This window comes from Bufo gargarizans, chromosome 2, assembly GCF_014858855.1.
Source record: "Bufo gargarizans isolate SCDJY-AF-19 chromosome 2, ASM1485885v1, whole genome shotgun sequence".
NCBI lineage: Eukaryota > Metazoa > Chordata > Amphibia > Anura > Bufonidae > Bufo > Bufo gargarizans.
In genome coordinates this window covers 411,145,169-411,167,815 of record NC_058081.1, presented here as the reverse complement: position 1 = coordinate 411,167,815, position 22,647 = coordinate 411,145,169, and the positions used below count along the sequence as shown (strand labels likewise).

Genomic DNA, 22,647 nt, shown 5'->3' with positions numbered 1-22,647 from the left:
ATCATCATCATCCAAAACTGTGCCCTGGCTGGACAGTTGGGTACCTGGCCACTGTAGGTGCAGGAACCCACCCTCTGAACCACCTATGGACAACTGACCTGATAACTGTGGGAATGATCCCTGTTCCTCCTCTTCTTTCTCCTGTGCCACATCCTTATCTATCAGTGCCTGAAGTGTTTTTTCAATGAGACATAGAAGTGGGATGGTTCAGGCGAGTTGGTGGAGCACTCGAAACAGCTCAATGTGGCACACACATCCCGCATGGAGGCCCACTTGTTGGTGGTGAAGTGGTGCTGTTCCGCAGAACGGCTCACCCGTGCGTGCTGCAGCTGAAACTCCACTATCACTTGCTGCTTCTTCCACAGTCTCTCCAGAATGTGCAAGGTGTAGTTCCACCTTGTGGGTACGTCGCATATGAGGAGGTGAGCGGGAAGGCCGAGGTTACGCTGCAGCTCAGACAGGCGAACAGCAGCATGGGTGAGAACACTCATAGGCAGCCCTCACTTTCTGCAGCAGCTCTGACATATCAAGGTAATTTTTCAGGAACCTCTGCCCCACCAAGTTCAGCACATGCGCCGGGTAAGGGATGTGCGTCAAACTGGCTAGGCCCAGAGCTGCTACGAGATTTTGCCCGTTGTCGCACACCACCAGGCTGGACTTGAGGATCAATGGTACCAACCACTCATTGGTCTGTTCTTCCATTCCTGCCCCCACAGCTCCTGCATGGTGTGGAGTCTTTCCCCCACACATATGAGTTTCAGAACAGCCTGCTGTAGTTTCCCCCTGGCTGTGCTGAAGTTGGTGGTGCATGTGTTGCTCTGACGTGATGAGGAGGTGGTAGAGGACGAAGTGGAGTAGGAGGAGGCAACAGGAGGCACCGAGAAATGTCCAGCAATTCTCAGTGGCGGTAGGACATGCGCCAAACCGCTGTCCACCTCAGGCCCAGCCGCCACTACATTTATCCAGAGGGCAGTTAGGAAGATATTTCTCTGCCTGTACTTAATGTTCCACGTGTTGGTGGTTATATGGACCCTGTCACTGATGGCGTTGTGCAGTGCACACCTGATTTTCTCCATCACTTGTTCTTGCAGGGCAGGGATGGCCCACCTGGAAAAGTAGTGGTGGCTGGAAACCACATACCATGGGACAGCTGCGGTCATTGTGTTTTTAAAACTCTCCATCATCTACTAACAACGGAGGGGGGAAAGTTGAACACAGCAGAGCAGGCTGCATTAGGACATGTTCATAGGATCGGGTTTTGTGTTATGCAAATTCACCATGGATTCTGACTATAAACCACAGAAATCTGCAAATAAAACATGTTTATGTAAATCCTATGTAGATACTTTGATTTTCAGCGCATAATATGTAGCAATAATAAATATTATGCAATGGGTTTTACAGTCTCATTATTTGGCAAAGGTTTTGCTATTGTTTTTTTGTTTTTAACAGAAGTTTATGAAAGTGTCAAAAAATATCACATTCGTGTTTATTGCCAGCAGAATACTAGTGGTATACACACTAAACCCTGAGAGAATGCAAAAAGTGTCCTATGGGACTTTTCTTCATGAAAATGGTGCTACATGATCAGTTCACATTTGTATATGTTCTGAAAATGTCTGCTATTATTGTTTCAAGATTCAGTTGCATATTAACTAAGTATTTTTAGCAATTATATATGTATACACTTTGTGTGTGTTTTGTTTTACATAGGAATGTCCTAGTGGGGTTGTTAATGAAGATACATTTAAGCAAATCTACTCCCAATTCTTTCCACATGGAGGTGAGTATTTTATGTTGCATAAGATTCATTAATGGTAGTTTTCTTATATTGGCATTGCCTTCCCTAGTGTACTTTCTATGCACAAAGGGGGAATTTATCACAAATGTTGCACCTTTTCTCATTTTTACACCACTCACTCCAGTTTTGAAAAGTGGGTGGTAAAGTGGGCATGGTAAATTATGTAAATTAGCTTCACTTCAGATGTATAGTTTTCTAAAGAAATCACAACCTCACTACAGTAGGGGAGTGAAGTAAAAAAAACTGGAGTTGCATCTCTAGACAAATCGGGATTTTTTTAAAGACCTGCGTATTACCCGGTCTTAGATATTCCCCACACTTATGGAAAATGCGCTTAATTTATGACGATACGCAGGCCTGATCATAAATTAAGTGCATCCTCTGGCAGTCTGTGCTCCCAGACTAAAGTATCTGGAGTAGAGTTCAATCATTATTTATGCCAGAACACTGGCATAAGTTATAGTGAATGTGGCCCCAACCCACCATGCCCAGCCTGCCCTTGGCACGTACACCTAAATTTAGGCACAGTGCTGTTCAAGAAGTCGCAAACTGTAGATTGAGACTTTTTTTACACCAGTCTCTGGCAGAGAGGGTCATAAAAACATTTGATACATTTGTTGCAAAGTACACCAATGCTGACACAGGCAAAACTGACTTCAAATATTACCCTTATGATAAATCTGCACTGTTTTTGCTTTATACAAAACAACATGACATTTTGAAGTATATATTGAGAAATGCAAAACACAGATTTTATATGTTAAAAGATATTTCAAGAGATACTTGAAATACAAACTAGCCTTTCAGGCTATCGCTATCTGCTTCATCTTTTATCAGAGCTGGCTTTATCCAGAATAAATAAAAAAAAGTGTTGATTCTATTGAGTAACAGCATATATTATAATAGTAAACCAATATTAGAGATACTGCGTACTACCTTTCCCGATACTATTGCTGGTTCCTATGCTAGAAACAACTATAGATAAGTACCAATATAAAACCAAGATTACCTTGTTACTGATTCTATTTCCGTGGTCTGTACTTTCTCCTTTAATGCAGCCTTGAATCCAGGGTATATCGGGTCTGGTATCTATGTTATGGAGCACACCCTGGCTGGTGGCGTCGCTCCATTCCTGTAAGTTAAAAAGCTGACGCTCTCGTAGAGCAACTATTGATGTCACTGTTAGAGCTAACTAATGGTTGCGAGTGCCAAACTTCCAACGCGTTTCGCTCAGTATGCTGTCCTTCGTCAGGGAATCATTATGGCTGTCACAGACACCATAATTATATATTCTCTCAATCTCCCTATCTTAACCCTCATATAATCATATATTGAGCTACTAGTGACATTGTTTTTCATCTTCTTGCTATTTCTTTTCTGCACCAGTTCTGCATTCACACAGGCGTGTATACACCATTCTCAAGCTCGTTTCTCTATATTCACCATCTCCCTCTTACTTACTTCTCTGGCAACTTGTATTTGAAAAAGGTAATTTTTGACCGACATGTCACTTGAATATGAAGTTGCCTTACGAATAGTGATGGGCGATCAAATGTTTGCGAACCGCGGCGGGTCCCATTCATTTTAATGGAAGGCTCACCTGAAATACCTCCAGATCATATTTGCAGCCACAAAATACTTACTAGATGTGCACAACATGGACACTGACATACCAGAAGTATTAAGTGAATCTGTGATCTACATGCATTATTTTTTTATCTGCGAAATTTCGGCAAAGTATTAATCGCAAGAGCACATGTGCTAGAAAGCCTTGGCCTACAGCAACTGGTTTGCACCGACTAGAAATTAGATGGATGCGATGGTTGGAACGAAGTTCAGCAACGAAGAGGAAGAACTCCTGGTGACTGTAAGTAATCTTACATTAAAGTAGTGTATTTGATTACATTTCACCTGCATGTCTGAACAATCGCTTTATATGCATAAAGAGGGTTATAAAAAAAAAATTTAAAATGCAATTCTAATTTTTCTTAAGTGCTCAAAACTTCACATTTTAGAAGGTCTCACTAGATATTATAGATTTTTGCACTAAGTATTCGTGTGACATCACACCCACTATATTTGTATGGAAAGCATAGAAATATATTTCACATGCACATTGCACATCCATTGTCATGCCACACACTATATACCACACACACACACAAACTATAAACCGCACTCACACACACACTATATACCGCAGACACACACAGAGTCTATACATTAAAGTTTGTATCCTGTTGGTCAGGACTCAGGAGAAGAGTCTTTCTTTGTCAGACAGCCAGTATTTGCTGGTTCATTTAGAGTTACCCAGGGTGCATCCCAGGAAGGCTTCTGGCTGCCACCGCTGTACAGTAATACACTTGTATAGATCATACAAGTGTATCACAGTACAGCGGTGGTGGCCGGAAGCTCACGTAGTCATAGCAACCAATGACGCCGTGCGCTTGTCTACATTGCAGGACAGGTTTGTACGGTCCGTAGTTGTGAAAAAACACGCCTGTGGGCAGATGGCCTAAATCTAATATTTCCATTTCAAAGCATTAAATACTTTTTGCAGTTTACTTGATAGCAAATTATTTTCAATACTATTATTGTTAAAAATTGGGATTATATGCTTGCATTTTTATCTTGCAGCGGATGTTGGGGCAGGGATATGACCCCACCTGGTCCCACGCCGAGAAGCAGCGGATTGTACGGGAGCTGGCATTTGAGATCTGGCACCAAACGGGTATAAAACACAAACGTCTGGCTATCATTGAAAAATGTTCAGACATGAAGCGAAGACACCCCCGGTTTCTAAAAAGAAAAATGCCCAGGTAGAAGCGTAAATAACTTTTGCATGTTTTGCCAACACTCTGTAATGTTTACAGTGCTAAGCAAAAGTATTCACCCCCCTTGACTTCGTTCTTTTTTTTGTTGCCTCACCCCCTGGAATTAACATTGATTGTTTAAGGATTTGGATCATTTCATTTGTAGAACATGCCCACAACTTAGACCTTTTTTTTAATTGGTTAATTGTAAAGCATACAACAAATAGGACACAATAATAGAAAAGATCAATGTGCATAACTATTCACCCCACCTAAAGTCAATACTTTGTAGAGCCACCGTTTGCGGCAATCACAGCTCCAAGTCGCTTTGGATAAGTCTCTATGAGCCTGCCACATCCTACCACTGGGATTTTTACCCATTCCTCCTTGCAAAACTGCTCCAGCTCCTTCAGGTTGGATGGTTTGTGCTTGTGAGCAGCAATCTTTAAGTCAGACCACAGATTTTCTATTGGATTGAGATCTGGGCTGTGACTAGGCCATTCCAACACATTTACATGTTTCCCTTAAACCACTCAAGTGTTGCTTTAGCAGTGAGTTTGGGGGCATTATCCAGCTGGAAGGAGAACCTCGTCCTAGCCTCAAATCACGCACAGAGTGGGACAGGTTTTGCTCAAGAATATCCCTGTATTTACTACCATCTATCTTTCCCTAAACTCTGACCAGTTTCCCAGTCCCGGCTAATTAAAAACATCCGCACAGCATGATGCTGCCACCACCATGTTTCATTGTGGGGATGGTGTTCTTTGGGTGATATGATGTGTTGGGTTTGTGCCAGACCAGTGATGGACTAAACCGTTACTGTGTCTGCAGTAGAAGCCTGAGGGCTAGCCTCCTTCCTACAGGCTATGGACCCAGGACTATGGAGACCTCCACTCTGTTCTATTTGGGTTAGAGGGAACTATAAACCAAGATTTTTTGGGGTTGAGTTTATAGGCCACATCTTTCCTATTCCCCATTAAAGTTGCATGCTGTGAATCCATGAACGTAATAAGGGTTAACTCTGCTCTGAGACTCCCAATGAATGTGTTAGTTTATTTGTCCCTTTGCTCTATTGTGTTAGTGATGGGATCAAGAAGTAGCCAACTCTGGCGTAGAGAAGTAGATCATCTTATGATACACTCAGGAGATAATCCCATCACATGGGGTCTCCTCTCGCCCTATTGTTTCATCAAGACACTGTGGAAGGGATGTCTTTTTGCATGCTGTTCATTTTTTATTGAGTTATGCGTCATAAAGTTGGCAGTCACTGCAATTATATATAGATCCCTCCATATTGGAATTTCTTTATATCTAATGTTAAGATTTCTGAGTTGTTTATCTAAAATCTGAACATTCTGTGATCACAGAAGTTCCTATTCCTTCCATTCGGAGAAGGCGATCGGTAGAGGCCGTGGAGGTTGAGGAGGAAGAGGAGAAAGAGGAGGAGGAGGCCGGACCCTCCCAGCTTATTGAGCCACCCCCACCAGATGTGGGAGAAGTAAAGGAGGTGAAAAGTGCTAGACCCTCCAGCACTGCCCCATCTCAGGACTCGGGGGAAGAGGAGGCGATCACCATCCCCCGCCAGGAGAGTAAATATGTGCACATAGCAATATGATTATGTATCCATAACATGTACATAAGCATTAAAAGGGCCAACAATGAGGGGACAACATACACTATAGTAATACAAAAAAGAACACTGGACATTAACTCTTTAATCTACATTAAAACCATTAACTTAACTAATAAATAATATTAATATGTCAAAAGTCAATAAAAACATATTGATTTAATAAATAATATTAAACTCTATAGAACTATCACTAACAAAATGATACTGTACTGAAATATCACTAACTAATAAACTATATAATCATCATAAATATCACTAACGTATTGAGATTTAAATTGTCAATGTGTATAAAGACTTTAAACATAAAAAAAATAAAAAAAGGTAAAAAATAGACAGACATATTTTGTACCGCTGTGTACATATCGACCGTCTCTATAAAAATATCCTATGATCTAACCCCTAAGATGAACACTGTAAAAAAAAAATATATATATATATATATATATATATATATATATATCATAGTTACATAGTAACATAGTACATAAGGCCGAAAAAAAGACATTTGTCCATCCAGTTCGGCCTGTCACACTAATTTAGTCACCTAACATCACTAAAAGTGCAAATCCAAGCTATCAAAAAAGACATATGCCCCCCCAAATAGTAACAATCGGTCATTTCATTCTGCCAAAAATGAGACCCTAACATTAGACAATCGCCAAATAAAAACAATAATATGGCTCTCAAACTATGGAGACAGTAAAACATGAATTGTTTTTGGTTCAACAGTGCTTTTATTGTGTAAAACAGAAATAACTAAAAAAATAAGGAAACATTAGGTCTTGCCACATCTGTAACAACCAGCTGTATAAAAATACCATACCAACTAGACCCTCAGGTAGACAACTTTCAAAACAAAAATTTTAAAAACTCTCCAAAAAGGCATTTTTGGGGGCATCTTTTATCACAAAAAGGTGTATTAGCAAGCGATCATAAAGTCAGTTGCACCACAAGATAAAGGTTTAATAAGAATTGCAAATAATGTTCATATATATATTTTTTCAAACAGTACTGAAGACATTGAAGGCCAAATTGTCCAAAAAGCAGAAGAAGCACCGCCACGATTTGTGGGCCATTCAGGAGTGCATGAAGGCCATGGAGGAGAGGCAAGGCCAGGCCATGAAGGGGCTCCTGCTATTGGAAAAGTTGCCATCATTCTTTTTTTCTTCTAATAAGTTTTATAAATCGTTTATACAGTTATAACGTGTATTTTGTTTTTTGTAATATTGCTCTGTTGTAGCAGAAACAAAGAGGAATAGAGCTCATAGTACCAAAATATAAATTTTATTAGAGCATGGTTAAAATGACAGAAACGCGCATTGGGGTAGCGCCACCCTGGGTCTCTTTGCACACGTTTTGTTTTAGGTGAGCTCCGGTCTCCTGCTGCCCCCCTCTGGCTACATGATCCTGTTTATTTACACTTGGTCTACTTTATGCAACATACTTCCATCTTTTACTTGTGCTTGCATATCCTTCATGCCATTGGGGGTACTATGTGTACTATGTACTATGTACTATGTGTTGACCATTGTTTTATCTGGCACTTACTGGCTCCATCATTTATTTATTGCATGGGTTGGGCACTGTACCCAGTATTTTCTTCTCCCATGGTATATTCCATTATTGTATTCTTTCATTCGTGTGCTTTTCTTCCCGGGGTGGCGCTCTTTTTTGTTCTCCGCTCTTATTATGTTCAACGGCATCACATGTACTAGCTTTTTCTATTTCTGTCATTTTAACCATGCTCTAATAAAATTTATATTTTTGGTACTATGAGCTCTATTCCTCTTTGTTTCTGCTGTTTCACTCGGGAGCTCTATACTTTTGGTGTGTCCCCTGTGGTCGCATTGGGTGGGCACTGTCTCTCACCTGTCCCAGGGACACCCTGGGTCATTTTGTTTGTTTGTCTGATTGCTCTGTTGTAGTTTAATAGCTCAGCCTAAATCGGCTCGGCTAATAAGGTATGGGCTGTGGCCAGGTGACTAGTCAAACCAATATTAGCAACTCTCGGGGAGGGACAGCAGCGCCCTTAACATCCGCCTCTGGCATGACCTGCGAAAAAAGGGAAAAATTATCCCTTGACAAGGCGTCAGCTGCCACATTTTGAGAACCTAGTACATGAGTACTAGTAATACAGAAATGATGTTGCAACGAGAGTTGAACTAGACGCCTCATGAGACACATGACATCTGATGACTTAGACAAACCACTGGTTATAATATCTACCACTGCGGCGTTGTCTGTTACTAATAACACAGTGAGATTTGTCCAGCGGCTGCCCCAGATAAAGGCGGCCGCCACTATGGGGTACAGCTCGAAGAGTGCTGAGGTTTGCAGGAAACCCGGGATCCGTCTAACCTCAACTGGCCACTCACCTGCGACCCAGTGGGTGCCAATAATAGCAGAAAAACCTGTGCCAGCAGCTGCGTCCGAGAAGATTACTGGAGACAGGTTAGACAACTCGGGAATAAACAAGGACACCCCATTCCACTGAGGAAGTGGTCCCACATGTGTAGGCCAGATAAGACCTAACTATCCAGGCATACCAGGCTGTCCTGATTTGGAGCAGTAGCAAGAAGGGCCAACAAGCGGGAAATGAATGACTTGCCTTGCGGGATGATCCTCATAGCAAAATTTAACATGCCCTTAGTGACCACGGCGGTAACTGAGAACCTGTGAACGACTTCCCTGATCCTAACTTGTCCGACTTCCCTGATCCTAACTAACTAGCATTCTGGCTAACATGTTTTCCGAATCTAACACTATGCCTAGGAAAGTAATGACTGTGGATGGGCCCTCAACTTTCTTGGGGGATACAGGGACGCCCATCTGAGAAAAACAACTCAAAAGTTTCCCCACACCCAGGGGGACCAGCCCTGGCCTCTCGATCAGCAGGAAATCATCCAAGTAGTGGATGACATGCTCACAGTGGATTTTTTTCTCAAATACTCAATGGATGGCCTTAACCATCTGATCGAACAGCTACGGGCTGCTCTTAGTGTAAAAAGTATTATAACTGGTGTGATAGACCAGTGGCCCCCAAAACGACAGATTGAAGCGGAGTGTTATATACCAATATACTTTCATAATAGTGTATTTGGTTACTGGTTTGTCACACAGTGACAAACGTTACTGGAAAAAAAGTATTATAACTGGTGTGATATGCCAGTTGTCACCCAAAACGATAGATTAAAGCGGGGTGCTATGTTTAAAGGCTGATTCATTGGATTGTATTTGTGGGAGGGGCACTGCTGCCTTTATGTTCAGCCGGTGTCCCTCCCACTTTGTACGTCGTTCAGCGTTTTGGAGCGGTACTTGCGTTCGTACTGTTTGCAGGGAGCGGTGTTTCATTGTCAGCAGTGTCCCTTTACGGTAAGTAAAGGCCCGCCAGACCCGGATCTTTTACCTCCAGTTCCGGAAGCGAATCCGTAGGTGCACAAGACACCCGCTCCTCTTCTTCTTTTTTTCGGAGAGACAGCCGGCGTCCACGAGGAGAAGGAGGCGCGCGGGACGCAAACACCGCAACCACCGCAGTAAGGCCGGGATCGAGTCAAGCAATCCAAACCCGCTCGCAGGTAAGGATCAGTCACTGCTAATCAACCTCTCCTCCCAGATTCTAAGTCCTATACAAATGTCGGCACTTCAGAAGGGACTCTCATTCAGTTCCTCTACCCACTTTGATACTTTCCAATATGATATCGATCTGAATCATTTTTTCCGCAAATTGCGATTGAAAGTTAATTTCCTGGATCAAGGCAATAGGACAGCTGGTCCGGATGATGGTGAGGGACCGTGCGTCCTCCGTTTGCATGATTTGGGTTTGAAGAATCCAAGTAAATTTATGCCCCCCAAATTCTATCACCCGGTGGAGACTTATATAGAACTGGTCTATAAAGACATTAAGAAGCATTTAGATGGGATCAACAAAGGTGAATTGCGACTCACACACAATGTGACACCACAAGAACGAACTGCAATTAAATCTTTGATGGATGATAAGAGGGTTGTTTTAAAGCCAGCCGACAAAGGGGGCGCTATTGTCCTTATGGATAGGACAAAATATGTGGCAGAGGTGAATCAACAACTCTCAGATCATAATACATACGAGCCTTTGACCACTGATCCGGTTTTTCGCATTAAGGAAAAAATACTGAGGGTTGTGGATCACTTTGCCACATTAGGTATTTTTGATAAAAACATGTATACTTTTTTGATAAATCAAACACCAATAACACCTGTGTTCTACGTGCTCCCTAAAGTCCATAAAACCTTAATAGACCCCCCAGGCCGCCCAATAGTGGCCTCAGTGGGATCTATCTTATCTCCGTTGGCAATAGTACTTGAGAAAATACTCACACCCTTGATTAGGGATATCCCATCATATTTAGCTGATACACAGCATTTTCTCAGTACTATTTCTGAATTAGGTCCGGTACCGGCGGACAGTTTGTTGGTGACAATTGATGTGGTTAGCCTGTATACCTCCATTGAACACAGTGGAGGTATACAGGCCGTCAAAACATTTTTGTAAAAAAGTGATTACTCTATTATTGAACGAGAATTTTTTATAGAACTTCTTCACCTGGTTCTGTACGAGAATTACTGTATGTTTGAAGATTCCTACTATCTGCAGAAGCGGGGGACCGCGATGGGGTCGAATGTGGCCCCGTCCTATGCAAATGCATATATGTCGGAATTCGAGGACGAATTTGTATACAATAGCCAATGGTACCACAACCACATTTTGTTGTGGAAAAGATTTATCGACGATGTCTTTTGCATATGGGCGGGGTCACAGGAGGCCCTTGCATCCTTCACCTTACATCTGAACCAAGCATGTATTGGTCTACAGTTCACGGTTACATGTGATGATCACACAGTCAGTTTCCTGGATACTAGGGTGATTAAGGATTTTATAGGCAATCTCTCTATTGATTTACACCGTAAAGAGACAGACAGGAACAGCATCCTCCACTTCACCAGTGCACACCCACCCTCTCGGATATTGGGAGTACTCATGGTGCCCTCAAACAGAGTGTACTGGCTACACAGCGGAAGGGGACTTTTCCATGTCTGCATTGCTTCCAGTGCTCTAATATAATCAAAGGGCCCAATATATATCACCCACATACTGGACGTATATACCCGGTGAACGGCTTTTTTACATGCGATTCAGCTAATGTTATTTACTTGATCAAATGTCCATGTGGGTTGCTATATATTGGCGAAACAATACAGAGCATTAGGGATCGCATTGGGAAGCACAAGTCAACCATCAGGACCAAAAATTTACTTTTGCCTATCCCTTCCCATTTTGAGAAACATAATCATACAATTGCCCAACTAAAGTTTCAGGTTATAGAACAGGTCATTAGGCCCAGGCGGGGAGGTGACATTAAAAAACTTTTACTGCGTCGGGAGGCCTACTGGATCCACACCCTGGACACCCTTCATCCAAGGGGTCTCAATAGAGATTATGAAATTATGCATATTTAAGTTCTGGTTCTGTTTACTCATGCACTTTCTGTTTGTCATCTATTAATTTATATATTATTATTTTCTAGACATCCACTATCCATTGAAAAATTTTCTCAGCTACACTGGTATTTACCATCTATTATCTATACCATCAGTATGTGTTCTAACACCAGTGCCGTCCACTTGATTGATTAACCCCTTATTTGTATGTCAATTAGAAATGTACCGCCCCTTATAGGCGTGGATGTCACTGGGAGGTTCCCTATCCTTAATCATTGATGTCTGTATATATATCTGCTTCTGACCATGTAAATTTACTTGTTGAAAAAGGCAGTTGCCGAAACGCGTCCTAGATGATGGGACATATTGATTTGTGACAATAAAATTCCTTGAAGATCAAGTCACGTCTGCTGGGATTTTCTATATAGTTGCACGTGGAATCGGTCCTATCCCGCGCGGCGTGCATCTCAGCGTGTGCTGGTCGACTCACCGCTACCTTTACGGTAAGTAGCTGCCACGTCCTGCAGCCCAGCGCTTCTGAGTCCGGCCGGCGGTGGGTCAGCCCCCCCCCCCGCACCAGAGCGGTCTGCCATGGAGCAACGCTAGCTCGGCACGCGGCACGACACGTTAAGGTGCAGGGGGCAATGTGTCCCCGCTCAGCAGTCTGTTTAATGTCTGGCACGGGCCGCCGTGCCGTTAGATAAGCAGGGATACGGGGTGCTTATCGAGGGGTTTTGAAAAGTCACAGGGTTGTCGCCGGTCTGTCGCGTTATCAGTAATGGCAGGTTGTGAGCCAGTGTGTGTGTGTGGAGCCCTGTACCAGGTCGGTTAGTGCCCTGAGTGCCAGTCTTTTCCAGGGGTAGAAGGAGGAGAAAAAATGTACAGTGGGATGCGAAAGTTTGGGCAACCTTGTTAATCGTCATGATTTTCCTGTATAAATCGTTGGTTGTTACAATAAAAAAAATCAGTTAAATATATCATATAGGAGACACACACAGTGATATTTGAGAAGTGAAATGAAGTTTATTGGATTTACAGAAAGTGTGCTATAATTGTTTAAACAAAATTAGGCAGGTGCATAAATTTGGGCACCACAAAAACGAAATGAAATCAATATGTAGTAGATCCTCCTTTTTCAGAAATTACAGCCTCTAAACGCTTCCTGTAGGGTTCCAATCCAGAGTCTGGATTCTGGTTGAAGGTATTTTGGACCATTCCTCTTTACAAAACATTTTTAGTTCATTCAGGTTTGATGGCTTCCGAGAATGGACAGCTCTCTTTTAGTCACACCACAGATTTTCAATTATATTCAGGTCTGGGGACTGAGATGGCCATTCCAGAACGTTGTACTTGTTCCTCTGCATAAATGCCTTTTTGTTTAAACAATTATAGCCCACTTTCTGTAAATCCAATAAACTTCATTTCACTTCTCAAATATCACTGTGTGCGTCTCCTATATGATATATTTAACTGACATTTTTTATCGTAACAACCAACGATTTATACAGGAAAATCATGACAATTAACAAGGTTGGCCAAACTTTCGCATCCCACTGTATATAAACAATTGAAGAAAAAAAAAAAGGGGAAAAATAACTGTGTCAAGGGAGGGTAGTGGATTAATATGGAGGAGTGTAGGGTAGGGAGTTAGGGCGGGGGGTCTTAGAGGAAGTGTCATGTTCTTGTTGTGAGGGAAACTTTTTGGAGAGGGAAAAAAAAAATGATAAAAAAGAAGGGGAAAAAAAAAAAAGGAAGGGGAAAGTTGATCTAAAGAGTAAACAATATAAGTTAACATAGTCTCTCAATTCTACTCGCTAGTCTCATTTGCTCACCCTCTTCTTACCATTTGTTTGTGGTTTCCTCCCGGCGTGGTGTGTAATCCAGTGTTGACGGCATAATTGTTGGCTTTTAGGTTCAAGCGTTTCTCTCAAGTTACGTCCAGGATCTTGGCTTACACGTACACGTCGGGGGGGAGGAGAGAGGTGGCAAGTGGTGTTCATGTCTCATTCGCTGTCCGTTGTTTCGTGTTATATTGTCTCTACAGCTGAAATGTCGCGAGCTTCAGATATTGTTGAGGCTTCCGTGGATGAGGATGTTGTGGGAATGTCTGAAGGGGGCAGTATTCCGTCCCTGCGTGCATGGAATATACCTATGCTTACTACGGAACTAATGAAGAGGGGTATTCCTTTCCCGGCTTCCGCCAGAAAGGCTGAGTTGTACCGGCTGTTGAAAGACTCAGTGGCTCCGTGTCAAGATGACATCTCCATGTCCACTGTGCAAACGTCACTCACCCAGTTACACGTCATGTTGAATAGCTTAATGTCGTCCGTTACTAGTATACAAGAAATTTATTAGAAAGTATATTATCAGTGTATTATCAGGGCTGGCCTTAGGTATTCAGGCTCCCTGTGCAAGCTAATCTTGTGGCGTAGCCACTGACTGAAAAAATATGAGACTTCTACTGTAGACTCGTTTATAGCTTTGATAGCTAGTTTCATCTAATACACATGACAGCTGCCCCAGCACACTCAGCTCTGCTAGATCTCTATATCTCTTTGACCCATGACACATCCATCAGGTGGCACAGGACAGCCAATTTAGACATTTCAGCACATGGACATACCCCCTACCTTATAAATAGACCTGATCTGGCTGCCATTTTACATTCTCTCTTTTGTCAGTGTAGGGAGAAGTTGTACCTTTTTATTGCCAGATGGCACTATGGTGGCTCAGTGGGGGGTGCTGGGCTGGACGCTGCTCCTCTCTCCACGGCTCCGGACACAGAAAGGAGGAGGAGAGCAGAGCTCTAGTAAGTTAAACCTCTCGCCCGCCCTGCAGCCAATCGGAAGCGATTCTGAGAGGTGATGTCGCCATCACCTCTCAGAATCGCAGGATGGTGATTGGTGGTGTATTATCACACCACCGATCACCATCCTATTCCGGGTTATCGGGTCACCAGAGACCCGGAAACGCAGCAAACTGCAGGTCTGAATTGACCTGCGGTTTGCTGCGATCGCCGATACTGGGGGGGGGGGGGGGGGGTGTGTTACAGGACCACCCTCGGCATTGTCGCAGGGTTTCTGCTGATTGATTTTAGCAGGCACTCAGTTCCGATCACCGCCCGCCACGCGGCGGTGATCGGAAATACACAGGGCGTACAGGTACTCCCTGTGTCCTTAAGTACCAGGACATCAGGTAGTACCTGTACGCCCTGTGTCCCCGACAGGTTAATGTATTGTTATTGTCTATATTGCTTCTTTTGCTGGCTTGATACATTTTTCCATCACATTATACACTGTTTATATCCATGGTCACGACCACCCTGCAAACCATCAGTGTTGGCCATGCCTGCACACTATAAGAAAAATTACCACCAGAGAGGCTGTCACTTTTTCCTATAGTGAGCAAGCACGGTCACGACTGTTGGATTGCTGGGTGGTCGTAACCCCTGGATATGAGAAGGTATAATGTGATGGAAAAAGGAATCAAGCCAGCAAAGAAAGCAATAGGGACAATAACAATACGTTAATAAGTGGATTGTATTAACTCTGTCTACATGATACACACATAAAAGAACTGCTAACATGTAACAGCAGAAAATATGTCAGTAGATTCTGATTGAGAACAAAAAGCATTAATAAAGTCACCCTATTTCTTAAGAAAAGGTTTGCTTCTGTGATGTTTTGCCTCCCATCAGTCAGCAACCCCAAAAAATTGGCATGGTTTTTAAAGGGTGTATATTCATTGTTTTTGTTTTTTAATTATATATGTGGATTAATTTGATATATTGATATAAAATATGACATAGCATGTCTAAAACTAATATAAATGTAATTGCTATTGTATTGTAGTAACATACATAGTAACATAATATATAAGGCCGAAAAAAAGACTTTTGTCCATCCAGTTCGGCCTGTTATCCTGCAAGTTGATCCAGAGGAAGGCAAAAAAACAACAACTGTGAGGTACAAGCCAATTTTCCCCACTTAAAAAGGAAAAAATTTCTTCCCGACTCCAACCAGGCAATAAGAATAACTTCCTGGATCAACGATCCCTCTCTAGTAGCTATAGCCTGTAATATTATTACACTCCAGAAATTCATCCAAGTCCCTCTTGAATTCTTTTATTGTACTCACCATCACCACCTCCTCAGGCAGAGAGTTCCATAGTCTCACTGCTCTTACCGTAAAGAATCCTCTTCTATGCCTGTGTACAAACCTTCTTTCCTCCAGACGCAGAGGATGTCCCCTCGTATCAGTCACAGTCCTGGGAATAAATAGATGATGGGAGAGATCTCTGTACTGTCCCCTGATATATTTATACATAGTCATTAGATCTCCCCTCAGTCTTCTTTTTTCTAAAGTGAATAACCCTAATGTTGATAATCTTTCAGGTTATTGTAGTTGCCCCATTCCAGTTATTACTTTAGTTGTCCTCGTCTGAACCGTCTCTAGCTCTGCTATGTCTGCCTTGTTAACCGGAGCCCAGAACTGTACACAGTATTCCATGTGTGGTCTGACTAGTGATTTGTAAAGTGGTAGGACTATGTTCTTATCACGGGCATCTATGCCCCTTTTGATGCAACCCATTATCTTATTGGCCTTGGCAGCAGCTGCCTGACAATGGTTTTAACTTCTCAGTTTGCTGTTTATTAAAATTCATAGGTCCTTTTCCATGTCAGTGTTACTGAGTGTTTTACCATTTAGTATGTATGGACGATTTGCATTATTCCTTACCATGTGCATAACCTTACATTTATTAGTGTTAAACCTCATCTGCCACTTCTCTGCCCAAGCCTCTAATCTTTCCAGATACATCTGTAGCTGTATATTGTCCCCTTCAGTGTTAATTACTTTACACAGTTTATAGTCATCTGCAAAAATTGATATTTTACTGTCAAAGCCTTCTACAAGATCATTAATAAAAAATATTGGAGACTAGAGCCCAATACTGACCCCTGAGGTACTCCACTAGTGACAGTGACCCAATCTGAGTATATACCATTAATAACCACCCTCTGTTTTCTATCACTGAGCCAGTTACTTACCCACATACAGATGTTTTCTCCCAGTCCGAGCATTCTCATTTTATATACTAACCTTTTATGTGGTACAGTGTCAAATTCTTTGGAGAAGTCCAGATATACGACATCCATTGATTCATCACTCTCAAGTCTAGAACTTACCTCTTCATAGAAACTGATTAAATTAGTTTGACATGACCGATCCCTCATTAAACCATTCTAATATGATGTTATTTGCTTGTTTTCATTGAGATCCTCCAAGATAACATCTCATAGAAAACCTTAAAACAGTTTACCCACAACAGATGTTAAACTTACCGGCCTATAGTTTCCTGGGTCTGGTTTTGCAACCTTTTTAAATATTGGCACCACATTGGCTATTCGCCAATTGTGTGGAACACTCCCTGTCAGTATAGTCTGTAAATATCAGAAATAAGGGTCTGGCTATGACATTACTTAATTCTCTTAGGATACGGGGGTGTATGCCATGTGGTTCTGGTGATTTGTCCATTTTAAACTTTTTAAGTCGCTGTTGTACTTTTTTCTGGGTCAGACAATGCACTTTTAATGGGGAATTTACTTTTACAGTATGCATTTCATCTGACAGTTTATTTTCCTCAGTAAATATAGTAGGGGAAAAAAAGATTTAATAACTGCTTTCTCCTAGTCGCTCTCTGCAACTTCCCCCTCATTGCTCTGTAGAGGGCCGACACCTTCAGATTTATACTTTTTACCATTTATATAAAATTGAAGAACATTTTAGGGTTAGTTTTGCTCTCTTTGGCAATTAATCTTTCGGTCTTTAGTTTGGCGGCTTTTATTTGCTTTTTACATATATGTTTTTTCCCTTATAGTTTTTCAGTGCTTCCTTGCTACCTTCCTTTTTTAGTGATTTAAATGCTTTCTTTTTGTCATTTATTGCTTTTATAGAGTTAAGCGGACACCTGGATGTTCTGGTTCGACGGGTTCGGCCGAACGTCAGAAAAAAAGTTCGAGTTCGGGACCCGAACTTGACCGCGAACCCGAATCCCATTGAAGTCAATGGGAACCCAAACTTTTGAGCACTAAAATGGCTGTAAAAATGTCATGGAAAAGGCTAGAAGGCTGAAAATTGCGTCAAAATGTTGTTAAGAGCATGGCAATTGCTCTGCAAACAAACGTGGATAGGGAAATTACTTAAAATAACATAAAATACGTAAAAATAAAACAATTATAATCTTGATTTAAGAGGTCCAGGTCCATATGGAGTAGGCGGTTGAGGAGGCGGTGTAGGTGGAAGTGGAGGAGGAGGAGGTAACCCGCTTTTTGTTTTAAAAATTTATTTATATTTTTTAAAATTATGGTACACCCCAAAATATTGGGAAATATAACCCTCCAGTCATGCTAAACACACATTCAGACAATACACTGGCTGCAGGGCAGGCCAACACCTCCAAGGCGTAAAGGGCAAGCTCAGGCCATGTGCCCAATTTGGAGACCCAGAAGTTGAAGGCAGAAGACCCATCATTCAGTACGTGTAGGCGTGTGCACACATACTGCTGCCTCCTGCTAAGATGTTCCATATCAGCTGGTGGTGCTGTTTGTTGTGGCGTGCTGACAAAGCTTTTCCACATTTCGGCCATGCTAACCCTGCCTTCTGAGGTGCTGGCGGTGCCCCAGCTGCGTTGGCGACCTCTTCGTCGTCCTCTGCCTTCGCCTTGTGCTTTCACTGTGCCCCAGCTGTCAGGTGGGAATGCCACTAGCAGCGCATCTACCAGCGTGCGCTTGTACTCGCACATCTTACGATCACGCTCTAGTGAGGGAATTAAGGACTGTACATTGTCCTTGTAACGGGGATCCAGCAGCGTGGCAACCCAGTAATCAGCACAAGTTAGAATGTGGGCAACTCGGCGGTCGTTGCGGAGACACTGCAGCATGTAATCGCTCATGTGTGCCAGGCTGTCCAGAGGCAACGAAAAGCTGTCCTCTGTGAGAGGTGTATCGTCTGTGTCCTCTGTATCCCCCATCCACGCACCAGTGATGGCCATGAGCTGGTCTGGGTGCCATCCTGCTGTGAACATGGTTCCTCCTCTTCCTCCTCCTCCATCTCATCCTCCACCTCCTCATCCTCCAGAACTGTGCCCTGGCTGGACAATTGTGTACCTTGGGTTTGTGGGTGCAGGAACCCACCCTCGGAGCCACTTGGTAATGACTGTCTGGAAACCCTACGAAATGATCCCTCTTCCCTCCTCCTGTGCCACATCCTCTTCCATCGTCGCCAGGAGTGTTTTTTCAAGGAGGCATAGAAGTGGGATAGTAACACTGAGAACGGTGTTATCGTCACTGGCCATGTTGGTGGAGTATTCGAAACAGCACAACAAGGAACACAGGTCTCACGTGAAGGCCCAGTCATTGGTGGTGAAGTGGTGCTGTTCCGCCAAGCGACTCACCCGTGCATGCTGTAGCTGAAACTCCACTATCGCCTGCTGCTGCTCGCAGTCTGGCCAACATGTGCAAGGTGGAGTTCCACCTTGTAGGCACGTCGCATATGAGGCGGTGAGCCGGAAGGCCGAAGTGACGCTGCAGCGCCGACAGGCGAGCAGCAGCAGGGTGAGAACACCAAAAGCGCGCACAGGCGGCCCGCACTTTATGCAGCAGCTCTGACATATCGGGGTAAGTTTTAAGGAATCTCTGCACCACCAAATTCGGCACATGCGCCAGGCAAGGGATGTGCGTCAAACCGGCTAGTCCCAGGGCTGCTACGAGATTTCGCCCATTATTGCACACCACCAGGCCGGGCTTTAGGCTGACTGGCACAAACCACTCATCGGTCTGTTGTTCAAGGCCCGTCCACAGCTCCTGCGCGGTGTGGGGTTTGTCCCCCAAACAGATACATTTTAAAACTGCCTGCTGTCGTTTACCCCTGGCTGTGCTGAAGTTAGTGGTGAAGGTGTTACGCTGACCGGATGAGGAGCTGGTAGAGGATCAGGAAGCAGAGTAGGAGGAGGAAGCAACAGGAGGCAAACTGAAGCGCCCTGCAATACTCGGTGGTGGAAGGACATGCGCCAAACTTCTATCCGCCTCAGGCCCAGCCGCCACTGCATTTACCCAGTGTGCTGTTATGGAGATATAACGTCCCTGACCGTACTTACTGGTCCACGTATCCGTAGTCAGAAGCACCTTGCCACAGATGGCGTTGCGCAGTGCACACCTGATTTTGTCCCCTACTTGGTTGTGCAGGGAAGGGATGGCTCGCCTTGAAAAGTAGTGGCGGCTGGGCACGACGTACTGTGGGACAGCCACCACCATAAGGCCTTTAAAACTATCCATCTCTACCAGACGGAATGACAGCATTTCAAAGGCTAGTAATTTAGAAATGCTGGCATTCAGGGCTAGAGATCGCGGGTGGGTAGGGGGGGGGGGGTACTTCCTTTTCCTCTCCAGCGTTTGGGAGATGGAGAGCTGAATGCTTCCTTGGGACATTGTGGAGATGCTTGGTGACCCAGGTGTTGGTGTTGCTGGCAGATCCTCTGTTTCCGGGGTGGCAGGTGGCACTGTCAATCCAGAGGTGGATGAAGAGGCCGAGACTGCAGCAGAAGAGGAAGCAGGAAGAGCCAGAGACCTTTCTTGGTTTTTGAGGTGTATACTCCACTGCAGCTCGAGCTTTGCACTTAAATGCCTGGTCATGCAGGTTGTGCTCAGAACGTCAATCACTTCAGGCTCTGATTTCACAGCGTGCAAACCACTCGTGTCTTGTCGTCAGCACATTGTCTGAAGAACTGCCACGCCAGGGAACTCCTTGGAGCTGGCTTTGGTGTGCTCGTTACTTTGCTGCGGTGGGCAGTAGCAGGCGTACTGTCTAGTGGACGGCCGCTCCGCTTTTGCACCCTGCTTCCTCTTCTGGTGTCTCTGTGCGACCACCGCCTCTTCCTCCGAGCTACATAGGTCACTCGCATGACCTTGATTCCATGTGGGGTCGAGGACCTCATCGTCCTCCACATCATCTTCCACCTAGTCTTCACCCCTGCCTTCCTTGTCGGTCTGCACACTTTCAAAAGCCCCAGCAGTTGGCACCTGTGTTTTGTCATCATCCGAGAAGTGCTGCAATGTTTCTCCCATGTACTCATCTTGAAAGATAGTGGTTGGGCATCGGTGCAAACCTGGGAAACCCTGCTAACAGAGTCATCAAAAAGCAGAAGAGACTGCTGCATGACTTGGGGCTCAGACTGCTTGGCTGATTTGCAAGGGGGTGAGGTGAAAGACTGATGGACATCGCTTGCAGGTGCCAACTGTGGTCTTTCAGCAGGAGACAGGGTGGGAGACAATGTGAAGGAACTGGATCCACTGTAAGCAACCCAATCTACTATTGCCTGTACTTGTTCAGGCCTCACCATTCGTAGAGCCACATTAGGCCCGACCAAATACCGCTGCAGGTTTTGTCGCCTACTCGCACCTGAGGAAGGGTTTTCACTTGTGCGTGTAGCTGGCACAGATCGACCACGTCATCTCCCTGCAACAGGAGCTTTACCAGCAGCACCATGACCTGGGCCACGTCCCTTATTTGACGCTCTCCTCATATTTTTCGAATTTAGGATCTTGCCCTAAATGGGTGTTTAATTAATAGTAGAATAGAACAACAGTATGTAAAGGGTGTATCTCACATGGCCTGAACCAGACTAGGCCTCAATAAATAAAAAAAATTGCCCAAAATGGCTGTATTTCAAATGCCTGAATCAAACCCCTGTATGTAAAGGTGTATCTCACACGCCCTGACCCACTGTAGGCCTGAATTAAAGATTTATTTGCACATAATGGCTGCATTTCAAATGGCTGTATTTTAAATGCCTGAATCAAACCCCTGTATGTACAGGGTTTATCTCACACAGCCTGAACCAGTATAGGCCTGAATTCAATATTTGGGCATCAAATGGCGGTATTTCAAATGCCTGAATCAAACCCCTTTATCTAGAGGGTGTATCTCACACGGCTTGAATCAGTCTAGGCCTGAATTTAATATTGGTGCACCAAATGGCGGTATTTAAAAATCTCAGAATCTAACCCAAATTTATCTCACAATGACATCTGCATCAAAGGCTGGCAACAAAAAAAAAGAAAATTGCCCAAAGGAGTGTTTGTTTAGCAACTGAATTTGACAGCAGTATATAAGCCTGTAATTTTACACGTGCTGATGCTGTAAGGCCTGAAAATAGTGTTTTTTGTCAAAAAAGTGTGTTTTTAAAACCCCAGAAAATGATGGGTGTATTTCTAGCTTAAATTGCACACTGACTAATCCAGATGTTGTAGATTGCCAAAAAATAGTTTTTTTGGTAACAGAATATGAAAGCTGTATATATTAAACTTGAATTTAACACTTGCAGATCAGGAAAATACTGTTTTTTTGGCAAAAAAAAAAGTGTGTTTTTAAAACCCCAGAAAATGATGGGTGTTTTTCTTCCTTAAATTGTACACTGACTAATCCAGATGTTGTAGACTGCCCAAAAAAATTGTGATTTGCAATGTCCCAAAAGCTCAGATGCAGTGCTGGTGCACTGAGCTTGCATAAAATGCCTGTCCCATGCCCATCATTTATAAACTATATAATTGATATCCTACATTCTATTTATAACGCACAGTATACAATATCCAAGTATTCGCTCTCTTTCTTAGTACCATTTGTAATATACATATATACAAATAGATTATTTATATCGTCATACATAGAATTTTAACTCATGTATCTTTTTTATTATGCAGCCTTGTATTGTTTTTTTTTCTTTGTTTTGTTTTTTAGCCTCTCCATTATTTTTAGGCTATTCCTCTTTGGATTGTTGTTTTAGCCCATTCATCATTTATTGGCTACTCATTTTTACAAACCGGATTCCAAAAAAGTTGGGACACTTCAACTACCCAGATATAGACT

At 43.3% G+C, this 22,647-nt stretch overlaps 1 protein-coding gene across 1 annotated transcript in view; it reads left to right on the top strand.

Annotated features, from left to right (window-relative positions):
* Nucleotides 1–22,647, top strand: part of KCNIP1 (potassium voltage-gated channel interacting protein 1) — a 528,645-nt gene that overhangs the window by 244,577 nt on the left and 261,421 nt on the right. The window contains exon 4 of the mRNA XM_044277299.1: nt 1,714–1,783. Coding sequence (XP_044133234.1) covers nt 1,714–1,783 — 70 coding nt within the window. The remainder of the gene's footprint in view (nt 1–1,713; nt 1,784–22,647) is intronic.